This window comes from Asparagus officinalis, chromosome 3, assembly GCF_001876935.1.
Source record: "Asparagus officinalis chromosome 3, Aspof.V1, whole genome shotgun sequence".
Lineage (NCBI taxonomy): Eukaryota > Viridiplantae > Streptophyta > Magnoliopsida > Asparagales > Asparagaceae > Asparagus > Asparagus officinalis.
In genome coordinates this window covers 10,066,755-10,091,393 of record NC_033796.1, presented here as the reverse complement: position 1 = coordinate 10,091,393, position 24,639 = coordinate 10,066,755, and the positions used below count along the sequence as shown (strand labels likewise).

Below are 24,639 nucleotides of genomic sequence, written 5' to 3'. Positions count from 1 at the left end.
CAAGAAATGCTACAGGTATTATAGCTCCAAAGCTGCAGGCCTGCCTCTTTTGTGATTGGTTGATGAGCATATGTGATGAATAGGCGGACCTAGTACCGCCCTCCACAACCTCTTTGTAGGCTGTCTAAAAATCACAATAGAAAGCTTATCCCCCATCAACCACCGATGATGGAAGTTACAATCTGACGACTTCCAGAAGGCTGTAATTCGAAGACTTTCGCGTAGATTGCTGAAGGTTACAATCTGACGACCTTCACGACAACTGATGGAAGCTCTACTTCAACAGCCTTCACAATCAACATCGGGAGTTACAATCTGACGACTCTCATATTCTCAAGGAGCCAAGACGAAGATTACAAGACAATGATCTTTGCAACGCTACGACAAAAAGAGATTACTTGGTGATAATCTCTGCAAGGCAAGACGCGGAGGTCCTCCCCATGTTTCAACATCAAAACGCCAGGGTCGAACCCCACGTTTCAACATCAAAACGCCAAGGTCGAACCCCGCGTTTCAACATCAAAACGCCAGGGTCGAACCCCGCGTTTCAACATCAAAACGCCAAGGTCGAACACCGTGTTTCAACATCAAAACGCCGAGGTCGAACCCCGCGTCTCAACATCAAAACGCCAGGGTCGAACCCCGCGTTTCAACATCAAAACGCTGGAGTCGGACCCGCGTTACAACAGGCGAAACGTGAGCGACCCTCGCGTTCGTAGGGGTCCAACCAACACCGACCCCCGCGTTTCCAAGCTACAACAAGCCAAAACGCGAGCGACCCTCGCGTTCATAAATGTTTAGCCAACACCCAACCTCGCGTCTCAATCCAAAGACGTGAGGTTAGGGTCCTGAACGCCAACGTGGGCGTTTGACTCATTCAACATGAGTTGAACGGTTCTAAAACCGTTTCCCACGATTTAAGGGCGGTTACACCCCACTTAGGAGAGATTTAAGGGGCGGTTTCACCCCCTTAATCCTCTATAAATAACTGAAGATCAATTCAGTTCAGGGGCTCTCTTTTGGTTCGGGGGGTTTTTGGCTTGGATCATCGACCACCAGAGCTTTCGGGGCTCTTCTGGCTTCGGTTCGGTGGGATTTCCTCAGCTAAGATCGACCACCAGAGCTTTCCTCTAGCCTTGGCTTATTAACCGATCTTCGGTTTAAATCAACTCTTTTACAGAGTTCTTCTAAACTCGTTCAGAGTTCTCAAACTTGCCACGCAAGTTCTCCACAACGTCAAATCGTGAGGAGAAGACATCGTTCCAGTGAATCAAGACGTGCGGATCGTCAACGGAGAGCAAACTCGACGCAAGCATTCGGGGGAGGCACTCCATCGCCACCGTGAAGAACCCAGTTTTAAACAAAGAGGAAGAACCAATTTCGTTCTCCTCTCTTTTGTAATCAAGTTGTAATCGGAATCAAAGGAATACAAGTCAATTTTCTTTATTCTCTTCATTGCAATTTTCCCTGCATTCAAAAGATGGCGACTCTGCTGGGGACGAGCTTCTGTGACGAAGAAGTGGTGGTGCAATCCGATGTTCATCTCACTGGAACAATCGTCGAAACTCTCGTGGTAGAGTTTGATCAAGCCAAGTTTGAGAAGGCTATCTCCTCTGGATCCCTTAGCCCCAAGGCTATGCGCAAGATCCACAAAGTCTCCAAGGAGAATAAATCTCTAACTGTTGCTGGAGTGCCGAAGAAAGTCCTCTCCTTTGGCCGCAATTTGTCGAACAGTCACTCTGCTTCAGGAGCGAGCTTAGCCTCAGCCGAACTCGCCCAGCGAGTTGAATGTCCCACATCCGCGTCAACACGATGTGCTTCAGGCCATAAACGGCTTAGAGAGGAGACGAGCTCCATAAACGCCGATGATGCCTCTGCAAAAGCCTTAAAACAGGCCAAGAAGAATGCTGCTCGTCGAAGAAGAAGGTCTCAGCGACGAGCACAACTTCGAGAAAGTCGATTCTCCAACCAACGCGAACTTCGCGTTCGTGAGCCTAAACGCGACCCTGAACTTCGCGTTTATGAGCCCAAACATGATCTTCGCGAGAACCAAACTGAACGCGGCCTTCAATGGCGCGTTTCACAGCCAAAACGCGGACCTCAAGCCTTCGTTGAACGCGAACTTCAACTTCGCGTTTCCCAGTCAAAATACGACCCTCGCGTCAACACTGAAGAACGCGACATTCGCGTTGCCAAACCAAAATGCGGACCTCGCGTTTCAAGTGCCAAACGCGACCTTCGCATCTCAAGTGCCAAACGCGACCCTCGCATCCCAAGTTCCAAATCCAATACAGAAGTTGGTGTATACCGTGGAGCTTTGGGGCACTGCCCCAAACCCCGTCGGGGGGTATTCCATCCCCCCCGGACCCCCTGGCCAAGGGCGCGCCACCCCCTGGACCCCCGGCTCGCTAACCGGGCAGCGAGACCCCCGAATACTCTGCGTAGCGCGACTAGGTTGAGGGGCGGATATAAGAAGTTTATGGATTCAAGGCATCTCAACCAGATCCATATTCACCAAGAGCCAGTCCTGTCCAATCATGGACTGGGGGTTCCAGTTCAAACCTCACAATCAGTGAGTAATTCTCCTCGAATCTTTATAACAGATTCGAGAGAGTTCACATCGAGAGAAAGATCGATGCAACAAGTCATTCGTTCATTTCAATGTGAACGACTGATTCCTACGGTCCTCTCGGGACGCCAATGCTGCTCATATGCGGCCCAACTGCTGGTGTTCAACCAATTTACGAACGTTGCTTTACCCAACCAACGACGGCGTTCACACAAGAAGAAGACTTCTGAGGATGAATACCTTAGAGTCACTTCTAACATGATCGGCAGAGGGAGATCATCAGTTCCTAGTTCCGATGAGTCAGAGAACGATCAGTCTCCTGGCTTGAAAGACTTCCTGAATAAGTCTGATGGAGTTTATCAACATACTCGGACGCGAACAGGAGCCATTCCCCCTGTCAACTATCGGAGTTTAGCCAGGGGAACCAATTCCAATGATGAACACTCAGCCATTGCAGAGTCCCAGTCATCAAGCTCTTTTGTTGAACATGAGAGCTACGCTTATATGACGGGAAACCATGAAGATCTCGCGAAGAGACTTGATGAGCAGGAGGCCATGCTCAAATCTCAGCAAGAGGCCATCAATGAACTCCTGGCCCTGTTGACTCAACTCGTCGCAGACAAGGCCAAATCTCAGAAGACAGATTCGCCACTCAGGCAAGAATCTTCCCGAAGGGAAAGAACGTCTTCGTCCCGACCTCACACAAGCAAAGGGAAGGGAAAAATGGTTGATGACACGGCTTCTGACCAAGAAGCCCACAACCTGGAATCTTCCTCTGATGAAGGAAGAGAGACGGAGTATGAGCAAAATCCTCAGTCGGCTAAAATCGAGGAATTGGAAGCCCGCCTCAATGTCATTGCTAACAGAAGCGAGCTCCAAGATGAGGGAGTTGTCAGGCCCTACCCTGCCGAATGGGACGCAGCCCCTTATCCTCCAAAATTTGAAGTCCCGACGCTACAAGCTTTTGACGGCACGGGATCACCGAACCAACATATCTATCATTTCAAGTCACAGACTGGGAATGTGATATCAAACGACGCCATACTGGCTCGATTATTCATTGGCACCCTCAAGGGAGTTGCCTTTGAATGGTTCAGAAAATTGCCTGCCGGATGTATCCAAAAGTGGGCAGATCTAGAGAGACTCTTCCTGTCAAGATTCTTTGAAGAGGATACAGAAGTCTCCATCCATATGCTTCTCGCCACTAAGCAGAAGAAGAGGGAGTCCGTCAAAGCCTTCGTCAAGAGGTTTCGAACCATGGCTCTCCGGTGTTCGTCAGGTATGACACAGTCTACCTTAGTAGAGACCTGTCGACACAACCTGCAGACCAACATCCTAGCTCGAATAGAGGTTGCAGAATGCCGTTACTGGAGACAACTGATCTCTCAAGGCGAACAGGCTCAGAAGATTATTGCCAGGATCAAAGCTGAAGAACAAAGTGGGCAAGATCAGCCCGAGCAATCGGACCAAGCCCAATCTTCTCCTGAGCAATCGGACCAAACTCATTCTTCCCAGTCAAAACCAGAAGATACTACGGCCACTGAAGCTAATCCTCTTCAGTAGGATGCCGGGTCTCCAATAACTATCACGTTAACAACTACCTCTGATAGTCAAGCTCGTTAGATTGTGGCCCACTAGGCGACGTGCCATGTCTACCCTTTTTCCCCATGCACTTATTCAAGACTGGGGGTTGATTTATTTGTAGTTCATTGGATTCTGAGTAATAAATTTTCTGAGTTGTTATGTTTAATAAAATACCTCTGTCAACCACAGAATCTACCAAAACTATCACGTCCATCAACTTGTCAATCCGATTCAATAGGATGGCAGGTCCACAAAACTATCACGTTAACATTTACCTCTGATAGTCAAACTCATCAGATAATAGCCTACCTGGTGATGTGACTCTATTCCGACTTCATGGATAGTGCCTCACTAGGTGATGTGCCTTGTCTACCTCTTTTTATTCCCCTGCTAAGTCTTAATCAAGACTGGGGGTTGGTTACTTGGAACCCACTGGATTAAGAGTAACGAATCTTTCACATCGTCGAGTTAACATTACACTTCTGACGATCATAATCCCCACAGAGTATGCATTCAGTTAGCATCACTCCTAATTTGTCACGTTAACAGTACACCTCTGACAACCCACTTATCAATCCTCGTCAATAGGATGATAAGCCCCCAAAGTTGCTCCAATCGCAACACAAATCTTGTCACGTTAACACTATACCTCTGACAAAACCCACTTATCAATCCTCGTCAATAGGATGATAAGTCCCCAAAGTTGCTCCAATCGCAACACAAATCCTGTCACGTTAACACTACACCTCTGACGACCAAATCAACTTATCGACTCTCTTCAATAGAGCGATAGGTCCACAAACTCGTCAAGTTAACACCACACCTCTGACGACCAAATCAACTTATCGACTCTCTCCAATTGAGCGATAAGTTCTCAAAATTGCTTCCATAGCAATATCTTTCCTGTCAAGTTAACACTACACCTCTGACAAAATCCACTTATCGACTCTCTTCAATAGAGCGATAAGTCCTCAAAATTGCTTCCATAGCAATATTTTTCTTGTCACGTTAACACTACACCTCTGACAAAATCCGCTTATCGACTCTCTTCAATGGAGCGATAGGTCCACAAACCCGTCAAGTTAACACCACACCTCTGACGACCAAATCAACTTATCGACTCTCTTCAATAGAGCGATAGGTCCATAAAATACTGTTATGTTAACATAACACCTCTAACAGTCAACCCCCCCAATGAACTTGTTAATTCTTTCGGTGTTTCAAGCTACACAGGAAGAAATGACACCAAAAATCCATGCCTTCACGCATGGGGGACTTTATCTCGATCCCTAATTAGAGATAAGTCTGCATCTAACACATGCTGCCGGGTAGCCTATTCCCGCAATAATAGCAAAGCCTACGTATTCAATATCGTAGAGGATGATAAGTCACAAAGTTGCTCCAATCGCAACACACATCCTGTCATGTTAACATCATACCTCTGACAACCCACTTATCAATCCTCGTCAATAGGATGATAAGTCCACAAAGTTGCTCCAATAGCAACACATCCCTGTCACGTTAACCTTAAACCTCTGACAAATTCACTTATCAATCCTCGTCAATAGGATGATAAGTCCACAAAGTTGCTCCAATAGCAACACATCCCTGTCACGTTAACCTTAAACCTCTGACAAATTCACTTATCAATCCTCGTCAATAGGATGATAAGTCCACAAAGTTGCTCCAATCGCAACACAAATCCTGTCACGTTAACACTATACCTCTGACAAATTCACTTATCAATCCTCATCAATAGGATGATAAGTCCACAAAGTTGCTCCAATCGCAACACAAATCCTGTCACGTTAACACTAAACCTCTGACAAAACCCACACTTATCGATAGAGCGATAGGTCTTCAAAATTGCCCCGATCGCAATATTCTTCTTGTCACGTTAATATCACACCTCTGACAAAATCAACTTATCGACTCTCGTCAACAGAGCGATAGGTCCTCAAAGTTGCTCCGATCGCAACACTTTCCACTTATCGACTCTCGTCATGCATGGGGAATTTTATCCTGAATCCTAAGAAGGGATAAGTCAACGCCTAATACGCGTTGCCGGTGAGTCTTTGACCGTAAAAAAAGACAAAAACCCACGTATTCAATATCGTGGCAAGTCGTTATTAATAACGCCGAAATCCATGCCTCACACGCATGGGGGACTTTATCTCGATCCCTAATTAGAGATAAGTCTGCATCTAACACATGCTGCCGACTTTAGGTGAAAATTCATGCCAAGTTAATACCATACCTCTGGCACTTTCAACTTTCTTTCGGTGTTTCAAGCCACACAGGAAGAAACGACACCAAAAATCCATGTCTCACACGCATGGGGGACTTTATCTCGATCCCTAATTAGAGATAAGCCTACGCCTAATACGCGTTGCCGGTGTCTTTTTTCGTAAAAAAATGACAAAGTCTATGTATTCAAAATCATAGCATCAAGTCTAAGAGGGTTCATTCTCTTAGCACAACGTTACATGTGGAACGGACTTAGACAATCCACATGCTAGCCCGATTCAAACGGTAGTCGGTAAAGGCTTATCAAATCCGTTGATGGCTGAGGATTTGCCAAAAATCCTATACACGTTTGCAGGCCCATCAGCTTAATAGATGTGAGCCGAGACTTAAAACAGATGAGCCAAAGACAAGTCTCAAAGACTTAGTCAAAAATACACGGAAGCCACTTCCATGTCCGCGTTGCAAAAATCAAGACGCCGAGGTCACACCCGCGTCTCAAGTTCAAAACGCCGAGGTCAGACCCGCGTTGCAAAAATCACGACGCCGAAGTCAGCCCCGCGTCTCAAGTTCAAAATGCAGGGTCCACCCCCACATTCCAGAAGCGGGATTATGACGCATACCTTCACACAGGTCCCATGTGACAAATCCTTTCAACCAAGATGCCTTCGAAGCGAGTGCAGAGAACAAATTCTTTTCCATAAAGAATCAACGGCTCTAAGATCAGAGTTAAGATCCAAAGTATTTCGAAAATTCGTCCCAGTCAACCGCGAACTTTCGAAAACTTTGGAGGGGGTTCTGTAGGCTATCTAAAAATCACAATAGAAAGCTTATCCCCCATCAACCACCGATGATGGAAGTTACAATCTGACGACTTCCAGAAGGCTGTAATTCGAAGACTTTCGCGTAGATTGCTGAAGGTTACAATCTGACGACCTTCACGACAACTGATGGAAGCTCTACTTCAACAGCCTTCACAATCAACATCGGGAGTTACAATCTGACGACTCTCATATTCTCAAGGAGCCAAGACGAAGATTACAAGACAATGATCTTTGCAACGCTACGACAAAAAGAGATTACTTGGTGATAATCTCTGCAAGGCAAGACGCGGAGGTCCTCCCCATGTTTCAACATCAAAACGCCAGGGTCGAACCCCGCGTTTCAACATGGATGTTCAGTCAACACCCAACCTCGCGTCTCAATCCTAAGACGTGAGGTTAGGGTCCTGAACGCCAACGTGGGCGTTTGACTCATTCAACATGAGTTGAACGGTTCTAAAACCGTTTCCCACGATTTGGGGGCTGTTACACCCCACTTAGGAGAGATTTAAGGGGCGGTTTCACCCCCTTAATCCTCTATAAATAACTGAAGATCAATTCAGTTCAGGGGTTCTACTGGTTCGGTTGGATTTTCTTGGCTTGGATCGACTACTGGAGACATGCTTTTGAGGAGATCGGCATCATCTTCCAACGAGGATCATCTTCAACTTCAGCAACAGGGAGCCTCTAGCCTTGGCTTATTAACCGATCTTCGGTTCAAATCAACTCTTTTACAGAGTTCTTCTAAACTCGTTCTGAGTTCTCAAACTTGCCACGCGAGTTCTCCACAACGTCAAATCGTGAGGAGAAGACATCGTTCCAGTGAATCAAGACGTGCGGATCGTCAACGGAGAGCAAACTCGACGCGAGCATTCGAGGGAGGCACTCCATCGCCACCGTGAAGAACCCAGTTTTAAACAAAGAGGAAGAACCAATTTCGTTCTCCTCTCTTTTGTAATCAAGTTGTAATCGGAATCAAAGGAATACAAGTCAATTTTCTTTATTCTCTTCATTGCAATTTTCCCTGCATTCACTCTTCATGATACTTTTTTTTTCTTTTTTTGTAAATCTTCCTTCCCCATTTATACACCATATGGATGCATCAGACTTATTCAAACTACTCGGTTTCAACTTCATCAAAGGATTTAGGGAATAAACATGCCACCTCCCTCGAATACGTAGCTGTTTCTACAACAATGTTTTCATCTTGCATCATTGATCAGGTTGGCCGGCTAGGCTCCCAACAATGCATAACCACAATCAAATTCTTATAAATGGACCCCAAACACCATAACATTGCAAGCATACAACTGAAAGTCAAGCTAGCTAAGAAAATCTTTAGTTCCAAGGGATTCCAAGGAAATGCTTGCTATCCTAGCCATTGTCTTCGTCGCACTTCCAGCATTGGCTCAAGGAACCGAACACATAGTGGGGGATTACTATGGCTGGACTCTCAACTTCAACTACAACACATGGGCCAAAGGCAAAGAATTCAGAGTCGGCGATACTATTGGTATTTAAAATTACTTCTCGTCTAATAGAACTATATCTGGATCTTCTCGAACTGACATCTGATTCTTGCAGTTTTCAACTATGCTACGGGAAAACACAATGTCTTCAAAGTGAGCGGATCAGCCTTTGAGCACTGCAGTGTACCACCAGAAAATGAAGCTATGGTAACCGGAAACGATGTCATTACACTAGAGACTCCAGGAAGGAAGTGGTACATCTGTGGAAAAGCCGAGGGCAAGCATTGCTGGTCGGGAATGAAGCTGCTTATTGATGTCCTCCCGGCTTCGATAGAGCATCCTCCTGTTGCAGCTCCATTGAATTCTCCAACATGGGAGGCTCCATACATGTCTCCCTCTTACTCTAAATGGGAGCCTCCAGCTGCAGCCCCTCCCACTGGGCCGAGAAAATTCTTTGTCGGAGATAACAAGGGTTGGACCCTCAACTTCAACTACACTGCTTGGGCTCAAGGCAAAGAATTTCAAGTTGGCGACATCCTAGGTAAATTTTCTATATAGCTTCGGAATGTATGTTTACATAAACTTCCTTGTTTTGGATGGCAGTTCATACAACAACTGAAGCGTTCCCCGGGTGCATTGGCGTTTTTAAGTACCACGTCGGGGCTCACAACGTCTTCAAGGTAGATGGCCCTAGTTTCCAAGCATGCAATATACCCCCTGAAACTGAGGCCTTAAACACTGGCTACGACATGATAACCCTTGCAACTCCAGGAAGAAAATGGTATGTCTGTGGAAAAGCCAATGGAAAACATTGCCAGATGGGGCAGAAACTGGTCATCAATGTTGTACCCTCAGGATCACCTGGCTCCTCTGACGCCCCTTCCAATTCACCGATATGGGAAGCACCTGCTCCCACTGCAGTCCCTTCATCACCAGCATGGAAAGCTCCTGCAGCGCCGGAATCAAAACAATATATTGTTGGAGATGATTATGGCTGGGGTTCAACTACACTGCTTGGGCTGAAGGCAAAGAATTTCGGGTTGGAGACACGCTAGGTATATCCATATCCCTGCACATAGAACCCAAATCTTGGTCAGAATATCTTTCAAGTTGCACACACATAACCCATATATCTGTAAAATTATGAGACCCTCAGTAACTATGTATGTATGATATTTCAGTTTTCAAGTATGCTGTGGGAAAGCACAACGTCCTTAAAGCAGATGGCCCCGCATTTCAAGCATGCCGTGTGCCGCCAGAGAGTGAGGCTCTGACCACAGGGTATGATGTAATCACCCTTGCGACTCCTGGAGGAAATGGTACGTGTGTGGAAAAGCAAACGGTGTGCACTGCCAGAAGGGCCAGAAGTTGGCCATCGATGTCCTTCCAGCAGCATGGCCGGCTCCTGCACATGCTCCTCCATCTGCATACACACCCAGTCCCCATTATGGGCATATGGGAGGAGGCTCCTGAAGTGAGGGAATCAGGAAATCACTTTCTGGAGGTTCAATATTTCTTGGTATTTGATTTACTTTAGTCTATAATTCATTTAATTTGATTTGTGTTGTAAGTTGTAAGACTTGTTTTTTGTTAACTGGTGTTCTTCGGCCTGTTTTATTTGTTGTCCGCTGAAATAATTAAGATGCAATGCATAAAAATCTTCCAATCAATCAAGTTATTTACATTGTATTCCTTTAACTTTGTGACCCCTTTTCGGATGATCTACATCAAGAACACACCATAAATCGGGTATCGAAATATGAATCCTAATCCCATTGGACTGTTGTGCGCGGCGGAAGCTTTCTAGGGCAACACGAACAATAACTAGAACTAAACCACAAACAATATGCAAACCACAATCACAGCAAGAACACACAATTTACGTGGTTCGGCAAGTTGCCTACGTCCACGGGGCAAGGAGGGGGGAGTTCTTCCACTAGAAATCAAGAGAATACAAATAGGGTTACAAATCTCTCAGACCAAACCCTAAAACAAAGCTCTAGATCTCTCAAAGCTCTCTCACAATTGGATGCAATGATTCTCTCTCTTTGGCTGCTCAAATTCGTCCAACCTCTACCCTAAACAAACAGGTTTAGGTATATATAAAACTTACAAAACGAACCGGGTCGAAAACCTGGAAAAACTGATATCCGCTTCGTCGGTCGACCGGCCCGGTCGACCGCGATCAATTCCGGTCGACCGGCCCGGTCGACCGATCACCATCCAGCAGAAGCCCCAAAAATCCAGAGAGCCGTCGGTCGTCCGCACCGGTCGACCGAAACATCTGCGGTCGACCGGGCCGGTCGACCGACCTCCTTCCAGACGCACAGGAAGCCTTGTGCACGAATGCGGTCGACCGGACCGGTCGACCGCCGCCTGTTTTTCCTGATTCTGCTGCTGATGCTGAAATTCCTTCAATTCTCCACCTCGGCGAATGTTTCCACCAAAACTGAGCCGACACCAAACCATCCAATAGTTCCTCAACAGGTCCAGGAACAATACTCGAGCTGAAACACGATCTCCCCCCATCTTGATCAACTGATCAAACCGGCTGCATCTAAAGACTGCCTACGTATCCTCTTGCCCAAGGAATCAAGCCGAACGTAGTTCATATTAATGGCCTCCAAAGGCCTCAGCACTGAAGGATGTTCAAAAGCTTCAAACAATGACCAAATTTCACTCCTGAAACAACTTTGGTCAACATATCTGCAGGGTTGTCATTTGTGTGGACCTTCTCCAATATGACATCTCCATCATCCAAGACGTCCCGTACAAAGTGGAATCTGACGTCGATGTGCTTCGTGCGCGCATGATAAACCTGGTTCTTCGCCAAATAGATAGCCGACATACTATCACAATATATCCGAATAGTCTCCTGTGCAATCCCCAAGTCCTCCAATAATCCACGCAACCATAAAGCCTCCTTAATAGCTTCAGTAACTGCCATATACTCTGCCTCTGTAGTAGAGAGAGCCACTGTGGACTGAAGCGTGCAACGCCAACATACAGGTGCACCTGCCAATGTAAAAGCATAACCTGACGTAGACCGGCGTTTGTCAAGATCTCCAGCATAATCTGAATCCACATAACCAATACAAGCCTGCCCGTCCTTCTCATCCTTCTGAAACACTAAACCAACATCCACGGTGCCTCGAACATACCGTAGAATCCACTTCACGGCCTCCCAGTGACCCTTCCCGGGGTCATGCATGTATCTCGATACCATGCTCACGGCCTGTGACAAATCTGGCCTCGTACACACCATCGCATACATCAAGCTACCTACTGCACTAGCATATGGGACCTTCGACATATAATCTCTGTCCTCAACTGAAACAGGTGACATCAACGCTGAAAGCTTGAAGTGGGGAGCCAATGGTGTGCTAACTGCTTTTGCATTGCCATCAAAGCTGAATTTCTTCAACATCTTCTGCAAGTAGCTCTTCTGTGTAAGCTTCAATTTCCCCTTCACCCTGTCTCGCTCGATCTCCATACCCAATATCTTCTTTGCCTCTCCAAGATCCTTCATCTCAAACTCGGATGATAACTCCTCTTTCAGCTTTCGAATAGCCGAAGAATTCCTGGAAGCAATAAGCATATCATCAACATATAAAAGCAAATATATGAGCTCACCATCCTGTAGCTTGTGCATATAAACACATGGGTCATATGGGCTCCTTGTGTACCCTCGGCCAATCATAAAGCCGTCGAATCTCTTATACCACTGTCTTGGTGACTGCTTCAAACCATAAAGAGACTTCTTCAGCTTACAAACCAAATTTTCCTTTCCTGCAGCTTTGAAACCCTGTGGTTGTGTCATGTAGATCTCCTCATCTAAATCACCGTGTAGAAAGGCTGTCTTCACATCCATCTGGACCAAATCCAAATCCAACTGTGCCACCAACGCCAATAAAATCCGAATCGACGAATGCTTCACAACGGGTGAAAATACCTCGTTGTAATCAATGCCCTCAAGCTGTGCATATCCCTTGGCAACTAATCTGGCTTTGAACCGAATGTCCCCAATAGAAGATCCCTCCTTCTTCGCATATACCCACTTGCAACCAATAGCTTTCTTACCCTTAGGTAGATGTGCAAGTGTCCAAGTGTCGTTCTTCTGAAGAGACCGCATCTCCTCCTCCATAGCTTCCCTCCACCTGATCGAATCGGGGCTAGACTCTGCCTCCCTGAATGTGGCTGGAACCATATCATCAACGACCTCCACTGATAATGCATATGCGACCATGACATCATTATACCTAGCTGGCCGACGAATCTCTCTCCTCGGTCTATCTGCTGCAATGGTCCTCTGAACATGACCCTGTTCCTGAGTCCCATGATCTACTGTATCCTGTATCTGCCCATCTGTCATCTCATCTCCTCCCAGTGTCACCTCTGTAGGAGCCTCAATGGATACAGTGTTCTCTGGAGTGGGTGGAGTCACATCATCCTCCACCTGCTGCGATATCTCTCCTGTCTGGTCTCCCTCCACCTGCTGAGGGGTTCGAGGCCTCATCATGTACGCCTCGTCAAATGTGACATCTCTGCTAATAACTATCTTCTTGTCCTGTGGATCCCATAACTTGAAGCCTTTGACTCCATCTCTAAATCCCACAAAGACTGCTTTCCTCGCTCTCGGATTTAATTTACCATCACTGACATGATAATAAGCTGGACACCCGAATATCCGAAGCGACTCATAGTCACTAGCCTCCGAACCAAACCAACGCTCCAAAGGAGTCTTCCCGTCTATCGCAGTGCACGGCAACCTGTTCACAAGATGGCTCGCATAAACCAACGCCTCGGCCCAAAAAGATCTAGGCAATCCACTCTGCGTCATCATACACCGCACCTTCTCCAGCAAGGTACGGTTCAATCTCTCAGCCACCCCGTTCTGTTGCGGTGTCTCTCGAACTGTGAAGTGTCTTCTAATGCCGTGATCCCGGCAAAACTGCAGAAACGGATCACTCTTGTACTCTCCACCGTTATCTGAACGTAGAGTCTTCACCTTTCTACCTGTCTGCAGCTCCACTTTCTTTTTCCACTCCACAAAAATATCCAGGACCTGATGTTTATGCTTCATCGGGTATACCCAATTCCTCCTGGAATAATCATCAATGAAAGTGACAAAATAGTTGGCCCCACCAAGAGATGTGTTCTTGGAAGGACCCCAAACGTCCGTGTGAATATAATCCAATGTACCTTGGGTGTTATGAACAGCGGTGCCGAACTTCACTCTAGTCTTCTTCCCAAGTACACAATGCTCACACAATTCCATCTTGCAGGTCTTAGCACCTTTCAATAGCCCCTGTTTAGCCAATGACTGTAGGGACTTATCTCCTGTGTGTCCAAGTCTCATGTGCCATAAGGTGGTAGTGTCCTCCTCTGTAGTGATAGAAGCTGCCAGACCCCCTGTAACTGTCTTGCCCTTCAAGTAGTATAGGTAGTTTTCCCTGACACCTCGCATCACCACCATAGAACCCTTCGTGACCTTCACTGTAGCATCCTCTAAGATCACTCGATATCCTGCTGCCTCCAAAGTCCCAAGAGAAATGATGTTCTTCGTCAACTGCGGCACGAACCTCACTTCCTTCAATTCCCTCACTACACCATCATGCATCCTGATCCGGACTGAACCAATACCACCAATAGGGCATACGTGATCATTACCCATAAGCACGACATCCCCTCTTTCCAGCTCCTCAAAGCTAGAAAACCACTCCCTCTTAGGGCAGATGTGATATGTAGCTCCCGAATCCATCATCCACTCCGTGGAATCCGCATAGCAAACCGACGGTAAAGCAGGGCATGAATAGCCTGAAGAATCTGAATCTGAATGCTCACCAATAGCTTTTGCAACATTCACTTCTGAAGCTTGTGCAGCTTTCCCCTTATTCTTTCCGGCTTTTTCTTTCCACTTTGGGCAGTCAATCTTCCAATGTCCTTCTTCTTTACAATACCGACATTGATTTCTACCAACACTCTTATAGGCACTCCTATTCTTTGACTTTGAGCGGTTGAACTGACGACGGTTTGGATCTCGGCCTCGAACTGCTAACGCATCTCCCGATGCCTTCTCGGAGGGTTCACCATCACTCTTCCTCAACTCATAGTTCACCAAAGCTGAGGTCACCTCCTTGTAGCTAACTGTAGTTCTTCCATTGATCATAGTGAGAACGAACGTACCATAATCATCTTCGGGCAACGAACACAGAAGTAGCATCGCCTTGTCTTCATCCTCAACTATAATATCAACATTGGCCATATCTGAAAGTAGCTTAGTGAAATTGTTGACATGCTCCCTGATGGAAACCCCTCTCTTCATCTTGAACTGGTAAAATCTCTTCTTCAAGTGAAGCCGATTCTCAATGCTCTTCGTAAGATATTTCTCATTGAGTGTTTCCCACATCTTCTTCGCCGACGTCTCGTTCATAACATCATAAATAAGATCCGGCGTCAAGCATGACCTAATAACACCACAAGCTCTACTGTTCATCTTTCTCCAAACCTTATCCTCCAACTCAGCGGGTTTCTCTTTTAACTCAAGAGTCTCCTCCAAATTCTGTGCATCCAAAGCATCCATCACCTGACACCTCCACAATCCAAAATTGATCTTGCCATCGAACTTCGGAACATCAATCTTCGTGTTATTGATGCTCAGACTCTGTATCGCCTTTGTTAGAGACGAACCTGACGTGCTTGCATCTCCCATGTTGTCGATCTAGCTCTGATACCAATTGTTGTGCGCGGCGGAAGCTTTCTAGGGCAACACGAACAATAACTAGAACTAAACCACAAACAATATGCAAACCACAATCACAGCAAGAACACACAATTTACGTGGTTCGGCAAGTTGCCTACGTCCACGGGGCAAGGAGGGGGGAGTTCTTCCACTAGAAATCAAGAGAATACAAATAGGGTTACAAATCTCTCAGACCAAACCCTAAAACAAAGCGCTAGATCTCTCAAAGCTCTCTCACAATTGGATGCAATGATTCTCTCTCTTTGGCTGCTCAAATTCGTCCAACCTCTACCATAAACAAACAGGTTTAGGTATATATAAAACTTACAAAACGAACCGGGTCGAAAACCTGGAAAAACTGATATCCGCTTTGTCGGTCGACCGGCCCGGTCGACCGCGATCAATTCCGGTCGACCGGCCCGGTCGACCGCTCACCATCCAGCAGAAACCCCAAAAATCCAGAGAGACGTCGGTCGACCGGGTCGGTCGACCGCCCTCCTTCCAGATGCACAGGAAGCCTTGTGCACGAATGCGGTCGACCGGACCGGTCGACCGCCGCCTGATTTTCCTGATTCTGCTGCTGATGCTGAAATTCCTTCATGGACTACTTCTATTTAGAAAAGACAATGCAAGCTACTACTTTTAATGCACATAATGGATGTCCTTTGCAATGTACAGGATTGTTAGACAATCAGAAACGCTCTGATACCAGTTGTTAGGCAATCAGATACACTCTGATACCAGTTGTTAGGCAATCAGATATGCTCTAATACCCGTTGTTGGGGATTCAAACTACCAAACGTTTTTTTGGTCAATGAACTGAAATTTTATTCATTTCCCAATTTGATTCATTTTGAAGAACATCAATGTACCAGGAAATCTGGAAAATCAAAAGGAAAAATTACAAGTTCTCAAGTATCTCTTTCATATGTACATGTATACTCTCATTTTGAACCTTTGAAAAAACTGAAAGTTTAATATCTCTAAAAATCCGAACAGGTTGTCTCTCTTTAGCTTGAAAAATTCTCCGATCCCTCTCTTTCCAGATCATATAAACTGCAATGGAGAGACACATCCTCTTCAATTTCTTCATAGGGCCTTGACCTCTCAAATTGTGGGAGTATCAGTTCAAGATCAATCTCAATACACAAGACCTCCATCTATACCTGAACCAGTCCATTACCATGTTCCAGACTTCAGCTGAAAATTGACATTCAAAGAAAACATGGTCCCTTGTCTCCAAATGATGTCCATTGCACAAGACACAATGAATCTGATTGTGCTCAGAATACCCATTCGGTACAATATATCATTGGTGAGGAGTCTTGAATGACAAGCTAGCCATAATATAAAAGAATGTTTAGGATATAGGAAACCATCTCAAACAGTTTTTGCCCAGGCAACTACATTAGCAGGCTGGACAAGTGCCCTATATACTACAGACAACTGAAGCTTATCATCAGTGCAACATTCAGCTAAAGCATTCTTTATATTATCAGCATTTTCAAACTTGTGCAGCAACATATATCTCACTTTAAGGAGCTGCCTCCACATCCATGAATCATTAGCCTTTGATTGAACTACCCATATACTTTGGTTTTGTAAATAGTTCCCGTGGATCCACTTGATCCATAGGAGGTCCTTTTTAAGATGAACCATCCACAGGAGCTTTGTAGCAGCAACATAGTTCCAAAACTTAGCTGAAAAAAATCCCCAAACCCCCTTGCTCTTTCAAACTACCAAACGTTGGTACAACTGCTCCTTAGCTATTCGACCACCTGTCAAATATAAACTCTCTGCGGAATTTTCCCTACCGGATCTTGTGTTAAGCAATGGAAAAAAGAAATCATACCAAATCAAAAAATAGTAAGAACAAAGAACACCGAGTTTTAACGAGGTTCGACAACTTGCCTATGTACTTGGGAGCCAAACAAATAATTTCCTTTTTATTAAAGAAGATTACAAAGCTTGTATAAGAGCAGATCTCAAATTTGAGATCTCTCAAAAGAGAACCAACAGAAAACTATGTTCTAAAAGGCGCGGGATTTTTCAACTTGGAAAACCTCCTCTCTCCTCAATAAATTGCTACAGGAACTCTTCTTAAATGAACGTGATTTGCTCTGAAACTCTCGAGCTCAGTTAATGGTGCCGCCACAGAGAAAATCTTGAGGAAGAAAAGAATTGGTGCGGGCGCAGTTTTCGTGCTCATGGGTTTCCCTTTTATAGGGAAACCCTAGCCAGCTTGGATCCAGGCTGTCTCCCACAACCGCAGGCGAAGAAAAGGGAAACTCGAGCTCTTGCCTCAGCACCACAAGCTCACCTGCACGTGGCCCCACTCAATCTCGCCTGAAAACCCAACTCCAAACTCGCATGTAGCCCTCAAAACTCTGCCTGCAGAGGGTCTCGACCTCGCCTGAAACCCCTGTCGAACTCGCCTGCAAGATCCCATCTGGATCTCATGTCGATCTCGCCTGCTCCACCACGACCTCGCATGAAGCCAGCGATGTCAACTTCGAGCTCGTCTGAGCTCACCTTCACTGTTCAACCTCGCCGGAGCTCGTCGTCGACTAGGCCAAGATTTTGGGTCTACACCCTGTTTCCAACAAGGATACACAACCTATGAGCATATAATATAATTATTCCTAGGGTGCACATCAAATTCCTAGATTATGCGATAACTGAAAGAGATTGCAAGGCGGTTGTGGAAAAAAGGATGTTGGTTTCGGAACTGAACGTGGATTGAGTATGAAAATGAATGGAATGTACCATTTTATACTTTAGTTAATAATTAAATAAAAAGTAATCTTACAACCACCGAAGCAACTCTGTTCGTTTGCAAATAGCTTCAATGCTTCTAAAATGAATTCATTGTGTTCTGATGGCATGCTTTGTAATTACTTTCCGTAAATTTTGCTCTTTATACTTCCGTTGAAGCCCACGTACTTGTTTAGAGCCCCACACCCAATTTTGTAAATTGAACAACTTTCAAGGGCAATTGAAGAAGTCTATTATCCATCATCTTCCCCTCACCTAATTGTTTTTTATTACTAACAACTATTGTGCACCCTGTGTAAAGCACATTCCCCTATTTTTTTAAGCACTGTATTTTAAATTTGTCTGCCTCTAAGTTTTAATACATTTAATTTACTTATTGTTTGCTTAAATCATATCTACTCCCCTATACTTAAAGAATGATCCAAGTTTTAATCCATTTGATTTAAATATCATATCTACTCCTCTATACTTAAAGAAGCATCCAGGTTTTAATATATTTTATTTGCTTTACTATTTATGATATAGTAAATTTTTGTAGCATGAATGGTAACTTCAAATATGGATGACCAGATTTGATTTACTGTTCATACTACAATATTTACTGTAGCATGAGCAATAATTCTTTGGATTCTCTTTTAAATATAGAGGAGTAGATTATATTGACTCAATCCTCCTCTATTATTTACGTCTATCATTTTCTTTTTACTGGTTACTTGGATCAACCCATCATCTTAGTTTTTTTTTGTTTGTCAAGTTTGCTTTCTTTTTCACCATTTTTTTTAGATCAAAAAGCACTAAATTCTTCGCATATTCTAATCAATTGGTGTCAAAAGAAACATAAGATTTTAAAATTTCCAACTAATAACAAGTTTTAGTAACTTGTTAGAAGACTTCTTTCCTCATAAAACTCTTTAGAAGATTTCAGATCAAGAATGGGAGAGATTTGGGAATTAAATGAGTTTTCAAAAATGGGTTTAAAGAACCCTTGTTCAACTGGATCAAGCTCTCTTAATACTGATATTTGCTATTTGATGACATTAACTTCTTCGATTTGTTGATAGGTATTTATTAATGAATATATGTAGAAAAATTTAGATATGCGATCATTGAAAGAGATTGTAAGGCAGTTGTGGAATGTTGGTTTTGGAACTGAATGTGGATTGAGTATGAAGATGGAATGGAAAGTACAATTTTACCCTTTAATTAAAATTATAATAAAAAGTAAATTTAGGAGCACCGAAGCAACTCTGAATTCATTTATCCGGAGGTACTTTTTCATTTAAGTCCTTAAAAAATTGATAATTGCATGCCAGTCACCCAAATTATCTCAGTTGTATTATATTTAGGCTTTTCTTTTTCTCTCTTTTTTTCTGAGAATGGTAATGGCACATCACTAATATAGCCATCACGAAATGATTCCCTAGTTTGTAAGCCATAAGGCACTTTACAATCAAAAGCAATTTTATTTCTTCTCAATTCTTATTACAGGCAACAGTATTCATTTACCAAGTATAAACATTTTATCCCCTTTAATTGTTGTACATAAACCAAATTAAAATTCATCAAAGTACTCCAGCAGTTCCCCAGTGCTCTCAGCCTCTGATATCTTCCTGAATTTATAGGCCACAAAGATCCCAACCCCAATCATTATCACAGCAGCAACTGCAAAATTTATCATCAGTTGCTTCCTCTTCGCCTTCATTCCAACCATGAGCCCACTCGCACCCTCTTCAACTTCCCCCTTATCAAAATCAGTCTCCGGTACAGCCTGTTTCATTTTCTCAGGCTCTGGAGCTTGCACTGTAGGTGCCGGAACAGGTTTAGGCTCAGGTTCAGGTTCAGGTTTAGGTTCAGGTTCAGGCTCTTCTTCAGTAATGAGTTTCGGGAGAGTAATTGTAAGAAGACCACTTTCAAATTTGGCGCGGATTTCGCTAGCATTGCAATTGTCAGGTACTCGAAATTCCTTTCTGAAGCGTTTCCATCGGTTGCCATCAATAGGACGCTCGCCGCTGGTTCTGAGATTGCCAAAGTTATCGAGCTGAATCCTTAGGTGCTCCTTTTTAAAACCTGTATACACAAGAACTGGTAACTCATTTGGCTCAATGTTGTTTTATAAACATAATAATGTTTATATAAAAAGTACCTGGGAGCTCGATAATGAGTGTATCTAATCCTTCTTCTGTAATCCAATGCGATGAGGGGATGAAATCATCGTAAGATCGAGCCACCGGATCCATGACCAATGATCGATGGTTTGTTACTTATTAGGAGTAGAGAAATTGAAGGTTTGAAGGAGGAAGTGATTATGGGATGGATGCAGTGAGATGGGAAGTCTATATAGCAACTTATGGAAGGTTTTCTTGAGGTTGAAGAATAGATTATCCTTCTTAGTTTATTGGATTGGATTGGATGGTCACCTTCTAGAGTGGGTAAAGAGCAAGGTTCTTTATTTTGTTGACACTCTTTTGGTTTGTGTTAGGATTTGTTCTCAATCCTTCGCTTCTTCCTCGTGCTTTTCTTTGTCCTCTTTCACTGCATGGGAACCTATACCCTGCCCGAAACCACCTTAACAATAAGGTGATTGTATGGAAACCAAATTTTATTTTTAATTTATACATAAACCCTTTTTAAAGTTGGTTTTTGTTACAATCAACAACCTCCTATTTTTATTTTCACCAAAAAAAAGTCAAAATTAAGCTTAAAAATTGAATCATGTACATTGAATACGAGTTTTAAGGGTAAATTTGCGTTTTAAGTGGAGAATTTGGCTGGGAGTTGGTTGATTGTAACAAAAAATAACTTTTAAAGGTGATTTATGTATAGATTAAAAAGGGTGTTGCTACAAGGACCCAAATAAGGGACTCAATGCATGTGACATGTGAGCTGTCACCATCCGATTTCATGATGCACTGTTCATAAATAGTGTTTCATGCAACGGGATGATGACACATCACATGTCCCATGCCTTGGGTGTTGGGAATTCAACGCTGAAATCCCTAATGCAACAGAAACGCAGAATAGAGAACAGTACACAAGATTTACGAGGTTCGGCAATTTTTCTGATACAGATAATCCTCTATCTGCATTTTTCAGAATCCAAAATCTGATCCATCAAACTTCTCAAGTCTTATTTTCCCTTCATCTGCGGCCATGGCTCCCACTTGAATTTGACTTCCTCTAGATCGTTTCACGCTCTGATACCAGTTGTTGGGAATTTAACGCCGAAATCCCTAATGCAACGGAAACGCGGAATAGAGAATAGTACACAAGATTTACAAGGTTCGGCAACTGCCTACGTCCTCGGGAGCCACACAGTAAATTTCTTATTTAATCTAACAAGAAATTACAAATCAAGAGCAGATCCCTAAACTGAGATCTCTCTAATAAACACTGTAGCTACAGTGTTAATACCCACAATAAACAATAAAGGGAATAAACCCCTTTCAGATCTCTCTCTTCTTCTTTTAAATCCCTTTTCTTAATCTCCCCTCAAAATCAAATGAGAGCTGGAGATTGGCAATGCTGCTACGTTTAAAAGGGGGGGCCGAAAATGGGAACGCTACTGCGTTAAAGAGATCCGCCGCCTGAGAGAGATCGGGGGAAGAGGAGCCGCCGCCAGGGGGAAAAATCGGAGAACAAATAAAAGGGGGAAGCTTTGCTGCACCAGACGCTAGGGTCGAACCGCCAAGAAACGTCGAGGTCGCGTTCGCCAATTTCGAGGGTCGCGTTCGCCAATCGAAGGTCGCGTTCTCCACTTTCGAGCTCAACTGCTCGAGCCCGCCTGCGCCATCCTGGAGCTCGTCGGAGCTCCTCCGCCGTCGGAGGTTGGTATCCACCTTCAACCTAACATTGGGTCCCTTATTTGGGTCATTGAGGCATTAATGGATTAAAAATAAAAGGTGGTTTTCACGTAACTACCCTGTTTTGAAGGTGGTTTCTAGGGGGAAACCCCCTATTTATTAACTGTTCAAATGGACATAATGGTGTTCTGAATTTACTAACGTTGTCATTTTGATATGCATCTCGTGCCATTTTCCTTTCATCTTCGTTAATATGATGACATGATGATCAAATAATATTTGAATCATGGTTTCTCTTAGATAAAGTTTATTTGCTTCGAAGAAAAAAAAACTATCCCACTTCGATTTATCACATTTATGCTTATATGAACAAGTCAAAGGTTTAATAATATAAAACGATGTCTCAACTACATCACATGTAGCTAAACTTTCATCCTAAAAGATTATGATTAGTAATTTTGGCATTGACGTAGCATTAATTCACTGCTCATTCAATTGTTACTCACACGAAAGATTCTCAGCTTAAGCTGCACCTTCACAATATTCATCATATAGAGTTGATTTTTCTGACAATTAATGTTTCTATGAGTAGTCTCCTATTCCATTGTGATCGTGTTAACAGAATCAGATATCAATTAGAATATGAATCCGTTATATACTTCTAGTAGAATATAGCTCACGCTTTAACTTTCTGATATTTAATTAGTCATGTAGAAATACATCATGTTAATTTCAACCTACTTCACTCCCTAAAGCAAAAGGGGAATTTTTTTTTTTTTCTAAAATTGAACTAGGTAACTGTGTTCAAGCTCCTTTTTCTTACTTTTAAGACCAACTATCCATTAAGAAATTAATTCATTTCCGTTGTAGCATGTAAGAGGGCAAATTCCCAAAGTTTTTGGGGCTCTTTAGAAATTTATCCCGCGTAGAATAACGCATTTAACTTGCTCTTTAAAAACCCCAACCTGGTTTGGAAAATTCAAAGTGGTTTTGCGCGAAATTGCCAGTTGTTGGGGGAGTTTTGTGAAATTTACCTCGTGGAGATCATCAACAAGGAGGTGAAATACATTATTTATTTGAAAAATAAGATTACTGTTAAAAGTACAGTGTGAAGATAAGGTGGCAAAATAAAATTAATTGGTATATATAGTTAAGATGATTTAATAAAAATTCGTTACTATTTTTATTACTTTCATGTGACTTCAACATCTTTGTTTTGAGTAAGTCAGAATTACATTAAATTATACGTGACAACTTTATTAAATTTCATTTTCGTAACCACCTGCATGTAAGAAAAATACCTAAAATGTTAAAAATAAGTTATTTCCTCACTTTCATATTTCCTTGCATGCAAACAAACAACCCCTAGCCAACCTCTTAAACAAAAAAAAATAAATTCCCAGCTGGTTTATAAAATTCGGAGAATTATCTGTGCCAAACTCCCAAAGTTTGGGGGTTGTTGAAAATCTACCCCCGCTTAGAAATTTCACACGGCCAACTCCTACGCGAGACCTCAACCTGGGCCTGAGGACCCTAAAAATAAGAAGACTGATGGGCTGTTCTTCCATCGTCCCTTTCCCTTTTAAAAAGCAGCGGGCGGCAACCGAAAACCCTCAAAATGCTCAGCTCCTCTTCGATCTCAAAAACTATTCAAAAGCAGGGCGAAATTTTTGAGCAAAAACCCTAACCCTAGCTTAGATCTCCGATTTCTTTCATCAATGGAGCGTGATCCAAACCTCTCTTCTCTCCTTCGCAATCTCAAGGTAGACGAACCCTGGATCCCTCCAAAGACTTGGGAGTCGAACCCCTCCGAGAGTGGACTTGATCGACCTCTCGGTTTCGTTCAAAACCCTCAAATTTCGATCAACGATCTCTCCGCCATTTCTGTAAGTAATTCGCTTTTCTTCGATTTTGATCGTAAGCTTGTCTCATTTTCCACTAATTATCGTGAAATTATTTAGGAATCGGTTTTAGTTCGGCTAGCTGTAAATGCGTTGCAAGGAGTAAAATCGGCAATAGTTCAAATTGATCAGATCTCTGAGGTATTCTGCTCGACGGCCGCTGATCGAACTTTTCATCAAATTCCAAGCTTGTGGTGCCGATCATCGAGCACAAGCGCACTAGGGAATATGCTTAAATCGATAAGCCATTCAGGTTTTATCTTCTTCTTCCTTCGTGAATTTGTGAACCATTATCTTTATTCGAGTACAATTGGGAAAAATGGAAATGGAAATGAGAATGAGATGAAGATGCACCCGCCTTATAGCCTCGTGAATCAGGCATTTTCTGTAGCTATTAGTAAAGTTCTAGAGGGATATCTTTCTGCATTGAATACGTTGTTGTCTTCGGTGAAATTGAGACGCTCTGCGAAATTTGATGGAGGGTGCACTCTCATGAGTGTTGTTAACTCTGATGTTACTCTTCTGGAGGTTTACTTGCACAGTGAGGAATTGAGGACACACATTGAGGCTCTTGGAAATATATGTGCTCCCAAGGTTGCAGATTTTGCTGCCTTAAAGGGAAATTTTACTGCTGAGACTGATTTTGAGTTTCATGACTTCCCGAGAGGAGCAGATTTGCTTACATATTTGTATGTTCTGCTCAGAGTAAGACTGATACAGCTGTTCTTCTGCTT

At 43.6% G+C, this 24,639-nt stretch overlaps 3 protein-coding genes and 1 pseudogene across 5 annotated transcripts in view; 3 read left to right on the top strand and 1 right to left on the bottom strand.

The window, feature by feature from the left end:
* Nucleotides 8,249–9,245, top strand: LOC109834601 (mavicyanin-like). Its single transcript, XM_020402636.1, has 2 exons — nt 8,249–8,731; nt 8,803–9,245. Exons 1-2 carry the CDS (start codon nt 8,581–8,583, stop codon nt 9,243–9,245), a joined length of 594 nt encoding a protein of 197 aa, XP_020258225.1. The 5' UTR covers nt 8,249–8,580.
* On the top strand, nt 9,284–10,271 carry LOC109834600 (annotated as a pseudogene).
* Nucleotides 19,648–20,498, bottom strand: LOC109832066 (inactive protein RESTRICTED TEV MOVEMENT 2-like). The gene is made up of 2 exons (XM_020399513.1): nt 20,348–20,498; nt 19,648–20,271 (listed from the first exon to the last, which is right to left on the bottom strand). Exons 1-2 carry the CDS (start codon nt 20,439–20,441, stop codon nt 19,757–19,759), a joined length of 609 nt encoding a protein of 202 aa, XP_020255102.1. The 5' UTR covers nt 20,442–20,498; the 3' UTR covers nt 19,648–19,756.
* LOC109832924 overlaps nt 23,526–24,639 on the top strand; it is a 36,536-nt gene continuing 35,422 nt past the window's right edge. For all 3 annotated transcript variants that reach the window (XM_020400422.1, XM_020400421.1, XM_020400420.1), the window contains exons 1-2: nt 23,526–23,890; nt 23,966–24,610. In XM_020400422.1, the coding sequence (XP_020256011.1) occupies nt 23,723–23,890; nt 23,966–24,610 (813 nt within the window). In that variant the 5' untranslated portion in view covers nt 23,526–23,722. The remainder of the gene's footprint in view (nt 23,891–23,965; nt 24,611–24,639) is intronic.

Excerpts from the sequence above, each read along its gene's own strand:
- LOC109834601 (XM_020402636.1), top strand. The coding sequence starts at position 8,581 with ATGCTTGCTATCCTAGCCATTGTCTTCGTCGCACTTCCAGCATTGGCT. Across the intron at positions 8,732-8,802 it reads CAGAGTCGGCGATACTATTG|TTTTCAACTATGCTACGGGA; the intron begins GTATTTAAAATT and ends TGATTCTTGCAG.
- LOC109832066 (XM_020399513.1), bottom strand. The coding sequence starts at position 20,441 with ATGGATCCGGTGGCTCGATCTTACGATGATTTCATCCCCTCATCGCAT. Across the intron at positions 20,272-20,347 it reads ACTCATTATCGAGCTCCCAG|GTTTTAAAAAGGAGCACCTA; the intron begins GTACTTTTTATA and ends TTGTGTATACAG.